The 19,546-nt window shown below is 37.1% G+C and overlaps 1 protein-coding gene across 1 annotated transcript in view; it reads right to left on the reverse strand.

Annotated features, from left to right (window-relative positions):
• Positions 1-19,546, reverse strand: part of TTN (titin) — a 274,428-nt gene that overhangs the window by 125,937 nt on the left and 128,945 nt on the right. Inside the window, 48 exon segments of the mRNA XM_049106193.1 lie at positions 81-164; positions 278-361; positions 474-557; positions 665-748; positions 856-939; positions 1,074-1,157; positions 1,267-1,350; positions 1,457-1,540; positions 1,652-1,735; positions 1,846-1,929; positions 2,041-2,124; positions 2,238-2,321; positions 2,432-2,515; positions 2,632-2,715; positions 2,876-2,962; positions 3,160-3,243; positions 3,357-3,440; positions 3,553-3,636; positions 3,744-3,827; positions 3,935-4,018; positions 4,131-4,214; positions 4,325-4,408; positions 4,520-4,603; positions 4,757-4,834; positions 4,951-5,034; positions 5,151-5,225; positions 5,678-5,761; positions 7,481-7,558; positions 7,888-7,971; positions 8,092-8,175; positions 8,285-8,368; positions 9,666-9,740; positions 9,894-9,977; positions 10,541-10,618; positions 11,389-11,469; positions 12,326-12,619; positions 12,768-12,851; positions 13,142-13,210; positions 14,131-14,208; positions 14,764-14,856; positions 15,495-15,569; positions 16,116-16,199; positions 16,360-16,434; positions 17,511-17,594; positions 17,916-18,257; positions 18,467-18,550; positions 18,754-18,837; positions 19,094-19,177. Coding sequence (XP_048962150.1) covers positions 81-164; positions 278-361; positions 474-557; positions 665-748; positions 856-939; positions 1,074-1,157; positions 1,267-1,350; positions 1,457-1,540; positions 1,652-1,735; positions 1,846-1,929; positions 2,041-2,124; positions 2,238-2,321; positions 2,432-2,515; positions 2,632-2,715; positions 2,876-2,962; positions 3,160-3,243; positions 3,357-3,440; positions 3,553-3,636; positions 3,744-3,827; positions 3,935-4,018; positions 4,131-4,214; positions 4,325-4,408; positions 4,520-4,603; positions 4,757-4,834; positions 4,951-5,034; positions 5,151-5,225; positions 5,678-5,761; positions 7,481-7,558; positions 7,888-7,971; positions 8,092-8,175; positions 8,285-8,368; positions 9,666-9,740; positions 9,894-9,977; positions 10,541-10,618; positions 11,389-11,469; positions 12,326-12,619; positions 12,768-12,851; positions 13,142-13,210; positions 14,131-14,208; positions 14,764-14,856; positions 15,495-15,569; positions 16,116-16,199; positions 16,360-16,434; positions 17,511-17,594; positions 17,916-18,257; positions 18,467-18,550; positions 18,754-18,837; positions 19,094-19,177 — 4,434 coding nt within the window.

Below are 19,546 nucleotides of genomic sequence, written 5' to 3' on the forward strand. Positions count from 1 at the left end.
TATTTTACAAAAAGATTTTTACAACACTAAGAAGAGAGTTCTCTTTTAAAACACAATAGTTTTGTGAGTTTGATTATTACCTGCAGGGGGAGGACTTTCTGGTTTGGGAGGAATCACTTCAGGCACCTTCTTTTCTGGAACAGCTGCCTTGGGCACCTCCGGCACTTTAGAGATATTAGATATGTCATGGTTAGATGGAGGGGAGGCAAAGGGACAGTATCAAACCCGGTGACGGTGGTGGGGGTGAGGGTGGGGGTCGGGGTGGGGGAGTGACTACCTTTGGCTGGTGGGACTTCAGGCTTTTTGGGAGGCGCCGTAGGCACTTTCTTTTCAGGGACAACTTCTTTGGGAGCCTCGGGCACTTGAAAGATATTAGTAAAATTACATTTAGGAATCATGAAGACCCCTGGAACAAGACATTTTCAAGAGCAGAAAAATTATGCTTTTTTAAGCCTAACATTGGTGACAAGTACCTGTAACAGGTGGGACTTCTGGCTTTTTAGGAGGCGGCACACGTACTTTCTTTTCAGGGACAACTTCTTTGGGAGCCTCAGGCACTTAAAAGATATTAGTAAAATTACATTTAGGAATTATAAAGACCCCTGGAACAAGATATTTTTAAGAGCAGAGTTATCTTTTTCAGCCTAAGGTCGGTGACAAGTACCTTTAACAGGTGGGACTTCTGGCTTTTTAGGAGGTGCCACATGCACTTTCTTTTCAGGGACAACTTCCTTGGGAGCCTCGGGCACTTAAAAGATATTAGTAAAATTACATTTAGGAATTACAAAGACCCCTGGAACAAGATATTTTCAAGAGCCGAGTTATCTTTTTCAGCCTAAGGTTGGTGACAAATACCTGTAACAGGTGGAACTTCTGGCTTTTTAGGAGGCGGCACACGCACTTTCTTTTCAGGGACAACTTCTTCGGGAGCCTCAGGCACTTAAAAGATATTAGTAAAATTATGCTTAGGAATTACGAAGACCCCTGGAACAAGATATTTTCTTTTTTTTTTTTTTTAACAAGATATTTTCAGGAGGAGAGATACTTTTCAGCCTAAGATTGGTGACAAGTACCTGTAACAGGTGGAACTTCTGGCTTTTTAGGAGGCGGCACACGCACTTTCTTTTCAGGGACAACTTCTTCGGGAGCCTCGGGCACTTAGAAGATATTAGTAAAATTACACTTAGGGGTTATGAGAGTTCTAGAACAAAACATTTTTAAGTGCAGAAGGATTATATTCCTAAGTCGAAGGTGAGTGACAAGTACCTGTAACAGGTGGGACTTCAGGTTCTTTAGGAAGCACCACAGGCACTTCCATTTCAGGGACAACTTCTTTGGGAGCCTCGGGCACTTAAAAGATATTAGTGAAGTTACACTTAAGGGTTATGAGAACTAGAACAAAACATTTTCAAGCACAGAAGGGTTATATCTTAAGTCTATGTTGAGTGACAAGTACCTGTAACAGGTGGGACTTCCAGCTTTTTAGGAGGTGGCACACGCACTTTCTTTTCAGGGACAACTTCTTTGGGAGCCTCGGGCACTTAGAAGATATTAGTAAAATTACACTTAAGGGTTATGAGACTCTTAGAACAAAATATTTTCAAGCACAGAAGGGTTATATCTTCTTAAGTCTAAAGTGAGTGACAAGTACCTGTAACAGGTGGGACTTTGGGCTTTTTAGGAGGTGCCACAGACACTTTCTTTTCAGGGACAACTTCTTTGGGAGCTTCAGGCACTTAAAAGATATTAGTAAAATTACACTTAGGAGTTATGAAGACCACTGGAACAAGACATTTTCAAGAGCAGAAGTTGTGTCTTTTTAAACTTAAGGTGAGTGACAAATACCTGTAACAGGTGGGACTTCCGGCTTTTTAGGAGGTGGCACACGCACTTTCTTTTCAGGGACAACTTCTTTGGGAGCCTCGGGCACTTAGAAGATATTAGTAGAATTACACTTAAGGGTTACGAGACTGCTAGAAAGAAATGTTTTTAAGCGCAGAAGGCTTGTATCTTCTTAAGTCTATGGTGAGAGACAAGTACCTGTAACAGGTGGGGCTTCAGGCTTTTTAGGAGGTGCCACTGCTGCTTTCTTTTCAGGGACAATTTCTTGAGGAACTTCAGGCACTTAAAAGATATTAGTAGTTTTACATTTAGATTAATGGGGTCAATGGACTAAAAATATTTCCAAGAGCAGAGGAGGTATTTCTTCTTTCTGTAAGGACTTGAGTGAATAATACCTGAAATTGGTTGGGCTTCTGGTGTTTTGGGTGGTGCCCTGGGAAATTTCTGTTCTGGGACAACTTCTTGAGCAACTTCAGGTACTTGAAAGATATTAGTAGTTTTAAAGTTAAGTTAATGAAGAGCAATGAGCTAAAATTATTCTGAAGAAAAGAAGATATTTCTTCAAACTGAGGTCAGGGCTAACATGTACCTGTAACAGGAGGAGCATCTAGTTTTTTGGGTGGTGCCTTGGGAATGATCTCTTCGGGGACAGCTTCTTGAGGAACTTCAGGCACTTGAAAGATATTAGTATTTTTAGAGTTTATGAGTGGCGAAGGTACGTATTACAACGATGGTGAAGAGTACAAGATGATATTCTTTTCTTCTTAATAGGACAGTGTGAATAAATACCTTTAGCAGGTGGGACTTCTGGCTTTTTGGGCACAACCACAGGCATTTTCTTTTCGGGGACAACTTCTTTAGGAGCTTCAAGAACTTTGAAGATATTAGTATCTTTTAGTTAGAGATTATAAAGGGGTTTTATTGCCAACACATTTACCCAAGCAAATGCAATTTATGAGACTGGCGGACACTCCTGTGACACTTCTCCCAGGCCCCCTGAAATAGGTGACCAACAACACAGAAGGATAAATACCTTTAGCAGGTGGAGCTTCTGGCTTTTTGGGAGGAGCCACCGGTACTCTCTTCTCAGGGATGACTTCCTTGGGTGGTTCCTCAGGCACTTCAAAGATATTGGTAATTTGTGTTTAGAAACGGTGGAAAAAAATTGGTGACTGTAACGTAATTATGCATTAAGATACTGTGGTTAACTTCTGACTTTCTTTATAATTCTATCACGTTTATATGGTCGTATTCATATACATAATTTTCTAGCTAAAATAACAGTTTTCGCCCTAGGATGTATGACACGGACATTACCTGCAGGGGGAGGACTTTCCGGTTTGGGAGGAATCACTTCAGGCACCTTCTTTTCTGGAACAGCTGCCTTGGGCACCTCCGGCACTTTAGAGATATTAGTAATGTCATGGTTAGACGGAGGGGAGGCAAAGGGACAGTATCAAACCCAGTGACGGTGGTGGGGGTGAGGGTGGGGGTCGGGGTGGGGGGGTGACTACCTTTGGCTGGTGGGACTTCAGGCTTTTTGGGAGGCGCCGCAGGCACTTTCTTTTCAGGGACAACTTCTTTGGGAGCCTCGGGCACTTGAAAAATATTAGTAAAATTACATTTAGGAGATATGAAGACCCCTAGAACGAGACATTTTCAAGAGCAGAAGAATTATGCTTTTTTAAGCCTAACATTGGTGACAAGTACCTGTAACAGGTGGGACTTCTGGCTTTTTAGGAGGCGGCACACGTACTTTCTTTTCAGGGACAACTTCTTTGGGAGCCTCAGGCACTTAAAAGATATTAGTAAAATTACATTTAGGAATTATAAAGACCCCTGGAACAAGATATTTTTAAGAGCAGAGTTATCTTTTTCAGCCTAAGGTCGGTGACAAGTACCTGTAACAGGTGGAACTTCTGGCTTTTTAGGAGGCGGCACATGCACTTTCTTTTCAGGGACAACTTCTTCGGGAGCCTCGGGCACTTAAAAGATATTAGTAAAATTACATTTAGGAAATATGAAGATCCCTGGAACAAGATATTTTCAAGAGCCGAGTTATCTTTCTCAGCCTAAGGTTGATGACAAATACCTGTAACAGATGGGACTTCTGGCTTTTTAGGAGGCGGCACACGCACTTTCTTTTCAGGGACAACTTCTTTGGGAGCCTCGGGCACTTAAAAGATATTAGTAAAATTATACTTAGGGGTTTTGAAGACAAGTGAAAAAAAATATTTTCAAGCACAGAAGGGTTATGTCTTCTTAAGTCTATGGTGAATGACAAGTACCTGTAACAGGTGGGACTTCTGGCCTTTTAGGAGGTGCCACAGGCACTTTCTTTTCAGGGACAACTTCTTCAGGAGCCTTGGGCACTTAAAAGATATTAGTAAATTATACTTAGGGGTTATTAGACGCCTAGAACAAAATATTTTCAAGAGCAGGAGAATTCTGTCTTTTTCAGCCTAAGGTTGGTGACAAGTACCTGTAACAGGTGGGACTTCTGGCTTTTTAGGAGGCGCCACAAGTACTTTCTTTTCAGGGACAACTTCTTTGGGAGCCTCGGGCACTTAAAAGATATTAGTAAAATTACAATTAAAAAAGGTGAGGTCACTAGAGCAAAATATTTTCAAGAGCAGAAGAGTTATATCTTCTTAAACCTAAGGCTAGTGACAAATACCTGTAACAGGTGGGACTTCTGGCCTTTTACGAGGCACCACAAGCACTTTCTTTTCAGGGACAACCTCTCTGGGAGCTTCAGGCACTTTGAAGATATTAGTAAATTTGCTTTTAAGTCACAAGGATCAACACAGACAAGAACTGCATTTATACATCAAAAGAACTTTCAAGTCTAGCCTGGTGGTCCTTCCTATTGCCCTCCTACCCCACCTTAAGGAAAGGGTGGTCCAGAATGTACCTTTGGCAGGTACGACTTCAGGCTTTTGGGGAGGAGGCACTTTCTTTTCTGGGACAACTTCTCTGGGCACTTCTGGCACTTTAAAGATATTAATATTTTCACATTGAGAAGTTATAAGACTCCAAACACACAGGAAGCACATTCATACCAGCAAAGACATTTCCCCAAATCGCTAAGCTTCCAAGAACATATACCTTCATCAGGAACAACTTCAGCCTTTTTGTGACGAATCACATATGTTTTCTTTTCAGAGACAATTCCTTGGGGAGCTTCCGGCACTTTAAGAAATTAGTATTTTAACATTTAGTGTCATGGAGATCACGAGGCACAGCAAAAAATTTTTAAGACAACAAGAGCTATCTCTTCTTTAGCTTGAGGGCATGGCCACTTGTACCTTCAATTGAAGGAGGTTCTCTTTTTTTGGAAGGAACTCTCTTGGCAGGAAAAACTTCTTGAGGAGCTTCCGGCACTTTAAAGATATTAGTATTTCACATTTAAGATTTAAAATGATTAGTGAAACCAGTAACCACAAAAAGTTAGCTGTAGTTTTCTAGAAGTCTCTTTTCTTCCTGTCTATTCTCCCCTTGCTCCACCAATCAACTAAGTCTTAGGGGTTAGTAGGATCCTCAAGAAGAAGGGCTCACCCTCCGCCAGCACCTGGCTTAGTTCCTGTGACACCGTAGACCCTCCCTACTAAGTATTGGTTGAATGAGTACTTTTAATAGAAGGAGTTTCTGTCTTCATAGGAACACCCACAAATATTTTCTCTTGAGAGGTTAACTTCTTGTGCAGCTTCAGGTGCTTTAAAGATATTAGTATGCTTACATTTGGGTGTTACGAAGAACATTAGTAAAGCATAGTTCTTAACATCACAGGACGTATCATTTCTTCTTCAGTCTCTGTTCACAGGTATCGACATACCTTCTATAGGCAGAGGTTCTGGTTCTTTAGGAACATCTTCAGATACTTGCACTTCAGGAGCCAATTCTTTCACAACTTCTGGTGCTTTGAAGATATTAGTATCATGCTTAGAGGTTAAGGCATCAGTGAAGACGTTAGTTATTAATTAAACCACAATGGTATTTCTGGATACAAGAGTGCTTCTTCTAAAAATTTGGATGATGTATAAAGTTTGGAAGAAGGGAATCAAGTCTTAATTTTCCATGTTTATGGTTCCCCAGCTCCCTAGCACCACACACATAATTGGCATTGATTAAACAAATGAAGGCAGGAAGGATAGAATGAATGATACCTTTACTGGAAGGTGTTTCAATCTCAGGGGGAGCAGCCATGGGGCTTTTCTTTACAGGGACAGTTTCTTGAGGTGATTCAGGCACTTTAAAGATATTAAATGCACTGTACTTGGGAGTGATGAAGCGTTTTAGTCCTAACTCCGCCTACAGGAACGCCCCAGAATGGGAGACAGACCTCCCTGTTCCTTATAGCTGATTCTTTAGGAACAGATGAGTGCTTGATTATCAGGAGCTATTTTCTTGGTCAACTCAGGTACTATCAATATTAGTAATTTTATTCCTTGGAATGGTAGTTATATAGAAAATTAGATCATGGAAAATTAGCTTCAAGTGAAAAAAATTGATTTTTTAATAATTAATGATGTGCTTTTAGCTATTAATTTGAGGAGAATAAAACAGCTTCTTTCTCATCTGGATAGGCTTCATTTTGTACCCTTGCCTTAGGCACTTTAGAAAGGGATTTGTTTTTCAAGTATTAGAGGAGAATGACCCAAAGATTCTAGACTGAAAAAATCATGTCAGTGTTTGGATATTCTTTCTTTCTTTATTTTTTTGGATATTCTTTAAATCACAGAATATTATGGATATCGTAAAGAAATTATTATTCTGGGTGTTTTAAAACTTTCTCTTCTTTTGATTTATCTAAAAATATTCAAAATGGACAATAAAAGGTGATGAGAAGGAATAATTAAGTACTCAGCACAGAATTCCAACTTTAACTAGTTTTAACTGCCTTAGTTTTAGAAGGCTCTCAGGTGGAGACCATAGCACAAAAAAGAACTGCTCAGTTGAATTTAATCTCTTATTGTCTTTATGTCATGTTTTTCTGAGAATATTTCTATATTTAAGTCCTATGGGAAAATAATTATTTCAAATGTATATGCTTGTGCTTAGTAATAAGTTTATTTTCATCGAAAAGCAATTCTAATAGGCAGTTATATTATCTCTTGAAATTTCAACCCCAGGGAGCATTGAATTACCAATTTATAGTCTGCAGCCAGGCACCTCTGCCATTTGATGGTACTGATTTCTGCTTTAAATGGGAATGAAACCAATCCAATTGAGTTTCAGGGATATAAATGTTATAAGTGGTCTTGTGTACATTTTTTTTTTCTAGCTAACTTTTCTTCTTTCTTTGGAAACAGTAATAGCTATTTCTTATTGAAGAATCAATCCATCTGGGTCATAGCTACACATTATGTATCTTCATGTAATCCTTGGAGGCCTCATAAAGTTTATAGCCCAAGCATCTTCCATTTAAATAAGTTAAAGATTTTTTTTCCCTCTATTTTCTTTTGAATAACTCATGGGAACATGTATATACCCAGCTGAGCTTCTGCTTTGGGGGACCCGCTTCTCTGGAATGACTTCCTTAGTAGCAACTGGGGCTTTCAAGATATTAGTATATTTACATATGTTAAGGACAACTACAATCCTGAGATATGGAAGCTGGCTTTCTTCTGGCTTGTACCTTTGGGTGGTGGTAGCGTTCTTCTTTTAGCAACGGGAACTTGCCGCTCTGGAAGACCTTCCGTGGAGACTTCCAACTCTTTAAAGATATTAGTATTTTTTAGTTGAGAAAAGGCAAAGACATGAAGACACAGGATATATAAAAAGTTAGGTATATTAACAGGTATTGTAGCTTTAAATTAGAAATTTAATTTTTGTTCTAATTGTTTATCCTTGTACATGGTATGAGTGGCACTTGTTTTGGAGGGGGAGGCAAGCATAGAAAGTTTCTTGTCTTGGGTACACTGGGGGCCTTCAAGATATTAGTATTTTAGTGTTAGAGGTTCTGAGAACCTACACAAAACACAATGTATTTTGCGGACCAAAGAAGAAAGATTCTCTTTAGATTTTCATAACTAAGAATTATACCTTCAGTTGGAGGATGCTCTGGAATTTGGGGAACAGCTTCAGGTAACTCCACTTCTGGAAAGACTTCTCTGGTTGTATCAGGCTCTTTAAAGATATTAGTAGGTTTACACTTAGAGCTTGTAAAAACAGTAAATTATATAACACGCAATTTTTGAGTCTTGAATCCAAAGATGTTCATCTAAGTTTGATGTTGTTGAAATGTACCTTTGGTTGCTGGTGTTTCTCTCTTTTTAGGAATGGTCACATATATTTTGTCCTCTGGAACGACTTTCTTGGATGGCTCAGGTGCTTAAAAGATATGAGTATAATTATATTTATAAACAGCGAAGGAAAAGATAGAGCTTTTAAAAGAGCCAACAATAAATTTTCTTCAGACTAGATCATAGGTGTTATATACCTTTTGCTATTTTGACTTTTGTCTTTTGAGGATGAGTCACAAGAACTTTTTCTTCTGAGGTAGATTCTTCATATACTTCATAAACTTTAAAGATATTAGTATGTATACAAGTGAGGGCATTTCAAGGCAGTGGCAAAGAGTATTAAGAAAACATAATACGTAACACACATTCATCACCCAGATTACCTGTAGTAATAGACACAAACTAGTGACAATAACACATTGGCTAAGAGAAAGCGTCATTCCCAGGTCTATCATAAGAACTCCCAATTATGATAATAATAAAATTGAGGAATTCACTAACAAGGGACTATATAATTCTACTTTGTCTGCAGAAAGTTACTGGCAAAATTGTCCTTTGCTCTTAGTTTTGTTCATAAAGAACAGGGTTGATACTGAGTTGCACATTGAGAATTCTCCTACATTTGAGCTACTGGAAATTCATGTAAGTCCTTCCCTTTTCCAGGAACCTAATTGGCCATAATTTCAAACCATATCTGGTTTATGGCTGTGTAGTTTAACAACCACTTAGGGACTGGAAGCAGGAAAAAGAAAAATAGTTAAATCTTTGAAAATAAGGCAAATGAAGAAAATAAAGATTTCCTTGGCTTTTAGAAAGGAAGACTGGCTGGTGACAATAACCAAACTAAAACATGGAAAGGATACTTAATGGAGCGAGTCATCACATATTTTTATCCCAGCCTACTATTACAGACAAAAAAAAATGGGCTTACACAGGGAATTTTTTAGGTTAAAATAAATGGAAGAAAATCTTGACTACTGGCATTTTTACTATTCAGATTATTGAATATTCAGAATATTTTATTATTCAGATTATTTTGTTCTTCAAATTGTTTAATCATAATTTTACATACAAACAAATAAAAAATGATTTGAGAATTCTTTTGATGCTGTAATGGCCTTATAAATCTATGGTCATTTGAGCAACATTGCCAAATGTTTCCAATGATGGCTGTGAAGAGTAAAAAAATAAGGGGGCATTTTGATTCTATAAAATCCAATTAAAACATTATGATGAAGTTAAAGTTACTTCAAGGCCTAAGAAAAGAAGTTGCTTCAAAGCAGAAGATATTTGCATACAGAACAGGTTAACAAGACAAGACAATGACAAATTCAAAAAGCCAAATGATTTTTCTAAAATTAGACAATGTTATAAGTACAGGGCTATTTATTTTTTTAAAATGGTGAGGAGACATACCTTGTTTAAGGCAAAGAACCATTCAGATAATTTAATTTTAGCCAAATATTTTTTGGCATGTTGGGCTTTTATAAGATATTAGTATATTTATTTTTAAAAGCTATGAAGACAAACACAAACACAAATGAAACCGAAAAGCACCACCAATTTTTCCACACTCACTGTACATCGCTGTGTCTTCAGAAAGAGCTTTAGATGATCTTTCTTCTTGAATACCTTTCTTAAGCACCTCAGGAACTTTAAAGATATTAGTATATTAATTGTTATAAATAACAAATATACTAAGAATATACAGCAAAATAAAAGAATTTAACATCACACACATTGACTTTAAACCACGGATAACTAAACAAAGAGTCATTTTGTGTCATGATTAGTATCAGTGTATACCTTTAGCTGGTGGAACTTCAGGCTTTTTAGGAAGAGCTTCACGAATCTTTTCTTCTGGAACAATTTTCTTGGGTACTTCAGGTGCTTTAAAGATATTTGTTTATTTTATTTTTAAAAATATCATAATTGGGTATAAAGCATCAGGACAAAAAGAGGATCTAACAAGAAGAATGCCAAGAATTCCAAAATCATAAGCCAGCTAAACACAGTCAATGCATCTCTCTAGATTGCCTTGTTGATGAGTTCTTGATTTTAATATGACATTTTAATATGACAATATTAAAAATACTTTGTCTTTGGAGTAAAGCATCATTTTCTATTGTCATTTGGAATGTTTATTTGTTTTCAGAGCTCCTTGACAGTAGCTTCCAAAAAAGAAAAGAAGTTGAGGGTCAAAAATGTTTAATTATTGCTTAAGAAGAGGATCAACAAAAACAGTAACAGCCTTTAGGCTGATGCCTTTGTTTCTGGAGGGTCATCACAAAAGAGAGGATTATGTTATAGAACATAAACTGAAGTTTGCATAATTCAGCTATATTGTGGCATTGAGGGGAGAAGGATCTCTCTCTCTCACTTTCTCTCTCTGTTTCATAGTAAGTGAATAAAAGAGGGGTTTATAATAGTGGCAAATCACCAAAGGCAGGTACCTTTAGCTGGTGGAAATGTGGGCTCTTCAGGAACACGTACTTTTTCTTCTACCACAATTTTCTTGGGCGCTTCAGGTACTTTAAAGATAGTAGTGATAATTTCTTTTACTTTTAAACATTCATAAAGGTTTGCAACAAGCACAACATAAATGTAAACACAACACATGACATAGTCACAAAATAAAACAGAGTTATCACTTTGTCAGACATATTACAGTATTAAAATGAGTCAAATTGTGACAACAAACATGACAGAAATCCAGAAAAATTTCCCGTGTTAGAATCGTAAGAGTTTGACAAGAAAAATTAACAAGACATCTTCAGCTGGCGATACTTCTGCTTGTTTTGGTGGAATGGTTGATACATTCTCTTCAGTGATAATGTTTTTAAATGATTCAAGCACTTTAAAGATATAAGTACATACTATTTATTAGATGTTTTTTATTTCTATTGGAAAATTCAAGAGGTTCCCAAAAATGTACAAAGCAGGAATAGTCATGATGTATGTATTATTACTAAATGATTAAAATGAATAAAATAGGAAAACATGGATTTATCAATAAGCATATTAGTGAATATCCAATATCGAACAGTATCAAAGAAGGAAACCTAGGTGCACTATTTTGTTAATAAAGATACTTGCTTTGGGTATTTTAGGTGTAACTACAGTGACTTTCTATTTTGGTAGAACTTCCTTTGGCCCCTCAACCTTTTTAAAGATATTAGTTTGTTTAGAAATTCCAAAAACACTAGACACAGAAGAAAAACATCAAGAATGCGAACTCGTAATATAATCAAGGTGCTTCTGTACATACAATAAGGTAAGTAGGTTTTCACCAATGAAATACCTTTAGCTGGTGGCTCTTTTCGAGGAACAACTTTAGTGGGTGGTTTTTTTGGAGGGATGACTTTCTCAGATATTTCAGGCCCTTCAAAGATATTAGTATTTTGATTTAGAATGAGTTCTTTAGGTAATTGGGAGCACTACTAATAAAGTTAGTCCAGTGAGGGCTCATAAATGCTTTACCTAATTATATTTTTTGAATTTACATCACACTTCCAAGACAGACATGATTTTGCTAAATTTCATCTATATTGTAGACTTACTATGAATAATAAGCACACATGCACACACATATTCCTTCATATTACACACATATTAATTTGTGCAAGATTTGGAATGGTACCGAAGAGAATTTATTTGTATCATGGTTTATCCTCAAAAAAAAAAAAAAAAAAAAAACTAGAATGCAAGTGGTGTTACCAATGCTTCATTTGCTTCCTTACTGTTATTTTGCTAATGAAAATGTCAGAAAGTGGCGGAAGCTTTCGGTAAGCAATGATCAGTTTGTGAACAGCTGGCTCATGTTAACAAAGCAATGGCTGTTTTGCCTGAACATGTAAACTCCTCAGTTAACTGAGGAGCTTCTATGTCACTCAACCGACTACACTGGTCAGATATTTTGGCACCCGTAACAATCCTGTAACAATCATTCCTAGCTGGCTTCAAAAAAGAGTCCACAAATTCATACAGTGAGCTCCTTAGATAAGTAGATATCAAATACTATTATCTTGTCTGCTAAAATTATATGCTGTATGGTTAATCTCTACTCCACATTAATCTGTGCATCAAATAGTTGCAGCTCATGCTTAAAGCATGCCATAATTTGAACTTGGAAAGTAAGTGGGTTTCTAGTATTCCAAACTGGACATGAAATGCACTTAAAAAAAGTGAGTTAGAGCAAGAGTATAACAATTTGCAATAGCAACAGAATTCCCCTATACCTTTAGGTGGAGCTTTGGGTTTTTCATATACTTCCACTTCTTCTGTCTCTAAAAATTCTATTACCCTATGGACCTCTTCAGCTCTGTGTACTTCTTCCATTCTAGGTTTTTCAACTCTGATGAATTCTTCTACTTCATGGAACTCTTCTTCTTCAAAATATTCTTGAACTTCGTGGAACTCTTCTTCCTCAAGAACTTCCACTGGTGTTTCCACTACTTCTAATTCTGTTCTTTCTCTTACTACCTCCTCTTTGTGGAAGGCAACTGATACTTTTTCTTCATAGACAGTCCTCCCTGAAAGAGCAGCTATTTTAATAATTTTTTTAAAAAACACAAAGGAATGAAGATATAAATTCAAAATACAGAATGAAAACAACTGAAAGAAGAAAAGGCTTTCATGCAACAATACATGAAGGTACAGAAAAGGTCTTTCCAAAAATACCTTTAGCTGGGGGAACAGCTTCTTTTTTAGGCACAGGGACTTTCTTTTCTGCGATTTTCTTTTCTGGGACTTTCTTTTCTGGCACTTTAAAGATATAGTTTTAATATTTAGGACTATCAGAAGCAAATTATTATACACAAAAGACATCAAAACAGTCAAGACACAGTCAAGACAAAACAAACTTTTAAAAAATTTTTAACTTTTAAAAAAATTTTTATTTTTAAGTAAGCTCCATGCCCAACAGGGGGCTTGAACTCATGACCTATGATCAATAGTCACATGTTCTACTGACTAAGCCAGCCAGGTATCCCAAACATAAATATGTTAATGAAAAAATATTAACAGGAAGTTCAGGTTTAAAACAGAATATGTACCTTTGGCTGGAGGTGGCTCTTTTTTCTGAACAGGAACAGGTACTTTTTCCTCGGGAACCTTCTTTGGCACTTTAAAGATATTAGGCATTTCAGTTAGTTGACAATACTAACTCATGAACATAAATAAATGTGGCAAAAACATCTTTATACTAATCAAAGCGTAAGAAGTCACTCTGTACTACTGGACACCAATTTTACAGATAATAAAGATACTTTTCCGAATCATTTATTTTTGCTAACTAAACCTTAGAAGAAGACACATCTGCAAGAACCTGTGCTGTTCTATATGTTTTAAATAGCAGGGATTACCAATATTGGACCTACTTCTACTACTTTTAATTTGATGAGGACTTTTTTGAAGTGGTTATCATAGGAGAGTACTTGAGCCTTGACACAGGCATCCTGTTCCACCTAGTACTATTTTATCTGCTGGGGATGCCTACTGTGATAGCGACAGGGCATAAGCTTATCTGTTAAGAGCACTTCTGAAGCGTTAGCCTAATTAGGAAGCAATGAGAAGGAGACATTTTGTAATAACCTTAAATGCTTAGGCCAAATATTAGAAAGGACATGAGGCTCTTTAAAATAGTTATTATCCCAGCATTAGAACAGATGTAACATAGTATACATAATTATAATAACATGAGAAAACTCTATACAATGGAATAAATTTATGTATGAAATGTGGTGAAGAAGGATCTATTGTTATGTATATAAGTATAGAGAGATGTACTAATTAACATTTAAAATGAGAAATTTCTGGAGTAATTTATATACACACAGCTATCTATTAACATAATTACCCATTAACATTCCCAAAAAGGCTAAAGATATGAAATGGGTTATGTTTTTTTACTGGTCCGTAATCAATTTCATAAATTTGCTACTTAAATGACTTTAAGAAAACCATCAAAGAAGAAATGTCTGTTTTTGTTTTTGTTTTTTAAAGAATGTTAATTGGAATTTAAAGATATTGAGATTTGCTATACCTTTAGCTGGTGGTGCCTCCACTTTTTTAGGAACAGGAGTAGGTACTTCAGGTACTGCTTTCTTAACCACTTCAGGCACTTAAAAAATATCATACGGACATTTTGAAAAATGACATGCAGTGAACCGAACATCCATAAATGCAAAAAATAACACAAAATGTTGACTGGTTTTTAAAAGATATTAGCAAACTAAGTGGTAATTATACATTTGAGTAGTGTCTCTAAAGGTAGAAGGCTATTACTTCCTCCTCCTATTAGCAAATGTAGTTATCAGTTATGCAAAAGCTTGTCATAGTCTTCGGGAAAAATAGGCTAAGAATTAGTCTAAAAAGTAAACCACACAGAAATAGATTTCCCCCACTTTAATACTGCATAAAAACTAAAAACAAAGAACCAGGAGAAAGTGTTATAATAGGGTCTGGCTAGAAAAAATTAAAGTGCCAATAATACAAGAATTATAATACAGTAGAAAAGTTGGGGGGGGCATTTCAGGTACCACTAATTATTGATCTTCAATTTATCATTGATAAGACAAGAGAAAAGTATACTGAGGAATATTATATTTAGACTTATTCTGAGAAAGATCTGGACCACAATAGATTTTAAATTTCCAAGGCCTAAAAGCAGCTGTACCTCTAGGTGGAACAACCTCCTCAAACTCTTCTATGCTAGGTGGTTCTTCAGGGATCTCTTCTTCTGGAATAGGCTCTTCGGGCTCCTCATACACTTTAAAAAGATTATTATTTTGTAGATTAGAATTCTTTTGAATATTAGACTACAAGGATATACCTGAAGAGAGAGGTTGTCATAAACAGGTAATCCGTAGCTTAGCCTTTGCATTGCGTGTGTAAACTCCCTAGTCCTTGAAAAAAAAAATCTACTGAGCCTTCAAAATACTTTAGGTCCTTCCCAGAATTTCAGAATTAGGAAGGACTGTCAGAGAGAATTTAGTTGAAATTGTTATTATTATTTTTAATGGGACTGGATTTGTTTCACTTGGGGTAGATGTCAGATTTTCTGTATCAACTACTCAGGCTTAACTGGAATTTCCTTTGAGCAGATTTATCCCATTATTATCAACCAAGTTATCTGATGAAAAATTCCCCATGGCAAATAGTTTCCTTTCAAAGACTGTCAGTAAAATTAAACAGGCAAACAAACAAACAAATTGGCTAAGCATGTAAGAAAGGAGAGTCAGTTGATTTCAATTTCCCTGCTTAATTTCTATTAGGTAAATAATGATTTCTTTTAGAGTCTGAATATGTTTATTTTCTGAAGCAAAAGGTGCATTTGCCTCCTTCAATATTAGACAATGATAAGACAATGATGACTTGGAAAATCTATTTTCTTAGCAAGACATCTACCTTCAACCAGTGGAACTTCCTCTTCTTCAGGGAGAATGATTCGTGTTTCTTCCACTCTCTTAGGTACCTCAGGAACTTAAAAGATATTGATCGTTTTAGGCACTTAAAATGCAAGAACCGGCGAAGAGTGCATAAAGACCAAGTTTCCCATTTTTCAACACAAAGGAGTAAGTATCAAAATACACATGCATAAGATGAAACACTGAGATTTTGCAGAATCAATTAATGAAACAAAAATAAAGAGGTTTGTGATTTAAGACCAAGAGCCCATTTAAAGAGACAGTCTGCTTCTTACTGCTGGAGTCTCTACTTTTTTTTAGGAAGAGCAAGGGGTACTTCAGGCACTGGCTACTTAGTTACTTTGGGCTCTTTAAAGATGTATCAGGTTAGTGTTTCTATTTTTTTAGGAAGTAACATACATAGAGAATCAACGTAAAACACACGAACACAAAGTGGAAAAACTGACACAGCACAAACATGGGTGCGACAGAGTCACAAACGGTGAATGGAAGTGACAGACCGACAAGACAAGACAAACGTTTATGTTGAACATCCTGTGTGGACAGCATCACAGTTCAACATGGGGTACAGCAAACACATCCCCATTTGGGGGTGATGTACCTTTGGCAGGAGGAGGCACTGCTTTCTTAAGACCAGGAGGAGGCACTTTCTTTTCTGGTTCAGGTTTCTTAAGCACCACAGGCACTTTAAAGATATTATTTTATCATTTAAGTTGCATGAACACGGAGACCACGGACATAGCAATGATACAAGTTAGCCTAACAAATGCTGGAAGAGGACACTTTGACTTTTACAGGTGATAGAAAGAAATGGCAGTGTCTAGTTCGCTTGGGAAGAGCAGTACCTGTGGCAGGAGGCGCCTCCTCTTTCTTATGAATGATCACTTTCTTCTCTGGCACTTTCTTCTTAACCTCAGGCACTTTAAAGACATCATTTCATGATAAGAATTTATTGTGAGGGACCAAAAAGAACGAATGCAAGAAGTTCACACACAGAAAGACCACATGCAACAGGTTGGAGACGTGGGGCAGGTCGGAACCCCGTGTTAGGGTGTAGTTTTGGAGAGTGAGGGACCTTCCACCTACTCGAATATCAGAGGGCAGAGTCATTTCATCCACTTAAATTTCCCTAGTGGTTTATTAAATCATCACCTGTAAAGTATTTCTGAAGTCTAATAAAGGATCGGCTTCACCATTTCACTGATTATATGACTCTTTCGCTCGGTGGAAATGTTATTCTCATTTTAAGTAGCGATGCCATGACCTTTGGCAGAAAATACTGAACCTGAAGGTCTAAATATACAGCCTTTGACCGGTCTTATGAACTGATCTGGATAATTCACTCCGTGATAGGTCACTTCCGCACACCTTACTTTATTCTATCCTCACAATAATATCTGAGCCCACTAGGACTGATATTAGTCTCCCCATTTTATAGGAGACAAATCTGAGGCCCAATTGGATAAAAAACTTGCTCAGAATAAGACAGCAGGGAATAAGGCCAAGGCTAAAGTCAAAACCCGCTGGGCTACCACTTATACGTATGTATCAGAAGACATAAGCTACTACTGAGCGTTTTGATAAATATTTCCATCCTTTTTTTCCTTTCCATCCTGGTGTTATAAAAGCACCTCATATAAATTGCGGAAGGATAAAATTTAGGAAAGTTTATTCATGCTGATTTTTTCAGGTATCTTTTTGTGTAGATAATTTAGCTTTGCAGTGTATCTATTTGAAAATTTCAAAGTTTACTCAGACTACAGGCAACCAGGTAGAGCTTCTGTGGCGATTTGGGGGACAATACTCCCTTTTATCTTTGTTCTTGAGTACTGCTTTGTAGCTAAGGAAAAGTGGGGGTCAGTGTTCCTGAACATTTGTAGAAATAAAGACGTAACTGTCTATCTTATACATACAACTTTTCCTAAGGCCAGTTGCACCATAATTTTTCTGGTGAAGCTATGGGTGAAGAATGTGTATTCACTTTGGGGAGGTATACCTTTGGGTGGTGGAGGTTCCACTTTTTTAGGAGCCGGCACAGGGACTTTCTTCTGTGGTACAGGTTTCTTTGGCACTTCGGGCACTTAAAAACATTCATTTTAAGACGTTAAAAATCACATGCACAGTATCACATGTCTAACAAAAAGACAAACGAGAAGACCACAAACAATAAAACAGCATTTCACACCATGAAATCTGAACAGACCTTCAAATCATTTACAATGTCAGACACACATGGCAGACATGGTAACAAAGGCACGCACGTCTGGGACGCTTTCCAAGATTTAGAGGGTGGATGACGTAAAGAGTGAAGTATTAGAGATAAACTGGGGATGAAGAGAAAAAGATAGAAAGGCAGAAAACACAAAAGAGGCCTTGGTGACTCCAAGAAGAGTTGCCGTACCTCGTGCAGGTACTGGCTTCTTAGGTTTGATTTCTGGAAGGACTTGCTCTTCTTCAGGTTCAACTTCTTCTTCAGGAGGAACTTCCTCCTCCTCAGGTGGAACTTCCTCCTCCTCAGGTGGAACTTCTTCCTCCTCAGGTGGAACTTCCTCCTCCTCAGGTAGAACTTCCTCCTCCTCAGGTGGAACTTCCTCCTCCTCAGGTGGAACTTCCTCCTCCTCAGGTAGAACTTCCTCCTCCTCAGGTAGAACTTCCTCTTCAGGAGCAATTTCTTCTTCAAATGGAACTTCTTCTTCCCGAAGTAGAGCTACAGGAACTGGAACTGGCTCGCGTTTCTTCGGCACTTTAAAGATATTTATTCAATTGTTCAAGTGTCACTGTTAAGTACACTATTCATAACAATGGGACAACATGAAAAGCAGCTATTCTGTGATCACAGAGGCATCAACCGTCATCAAATTCAATGTCATGAAGTATCAGTTGTGATTAGCAAGGCTGACTAATACCAGTTAGTTTTCCTTTTGGGCCTGGTGCTGTTAGAGATTAATGTACCTTTGGGTGGTGGAGCTTCTGCTTTTTTCGGAACAGGTGTTGGTTTCTTTTCCTCTGGGATGACCTTCTTGGGCACCTCTGGCACTTTAAAAATATCATTTGTCTTTAAGAATGTGTTCTTTTTATATGTTTCAGAGCAATATGTATGAAAATAAACACTAAATATTTGTAATAAGACTTTTTTTTTTTAAACAAACCAACAATGGAATGTAAGGGGGGAATTTGCTGTGAATATACGTAACCGAAAGTTTTTCTCCCCCCATGTACTTAAATGATGAAGGATGTACCTTTTGCAGGTGGAGCCTCTACTTTCTTAGGAACAGGAACTGGCACTTTCTTCTCAGGCACAGGCTTCTTGGGCACTTCTGGCACTTTAAAGAAATGATTTAGAGAAAAATGTTATATGACATAAAATTTTGAGCTTAAGCATAGTCTCAAAAAAGATTAAGATATGGTAATAAAAGTATGACCAACGCAAATTTCAAGAAGCATTTTATCTTTAAAATAGAATCTTTCCCTTTCCATAAAGAAATATGAAAGAGTTGTATCCCCAGAGTACAGAATTGAAGCAGTTTAATTTTTACTTATTGCAAATGTGAAGTAAAACGTTTTTGTGAGTTCATGTACCTTTGGCGGGTGGTGCTTCCACCTTTTTAGGAACCGGTACTGGTACTTTCTCCTCTGGTACAGGTTTCTTGGGTACTTCAGGAACTTTAAAGATATCAAGTGGGATTAGTGACACATTTTTCACCCATAAAAAAGAATCCAACAATTTTAGGACTTTACTAAAGCATCATACAATTATACTTTAAGATTGATAAGAATAATAGCCACGATACAAAGGCCAGGCGATGCACAAAAATTTAAATAGAGAACACTGAGAAAACATAGACTGGTGATAAGGACAACACACAATGCCTGGTAAATAGTGATTTGGTCCATTTTGGAATTATAATAAGAATTTACTTTAAATGAAGAACTTTCCACTAAAGAGGGAGAGCCAGGCACTGAGCATCTTTGTGGTTCGATGGCAAAATTCAGAGATGAATACATGGTAAACTATTCCTATAACCAGTTGGG

The sequence above is a fragment of the Canis lupus genome, chromosome 36 (assembly GCF_003254725.2).
Source record: "Canis lupus dingo isolate Sandy chromosome 36, ASM325472v2, whole genome shotgun sequence".
Lineage (NCBI taxonomy): Eukaryota > Metazoa > Chordata > Mammalia > Carnivora > Canidae > Canis > Canis lupus.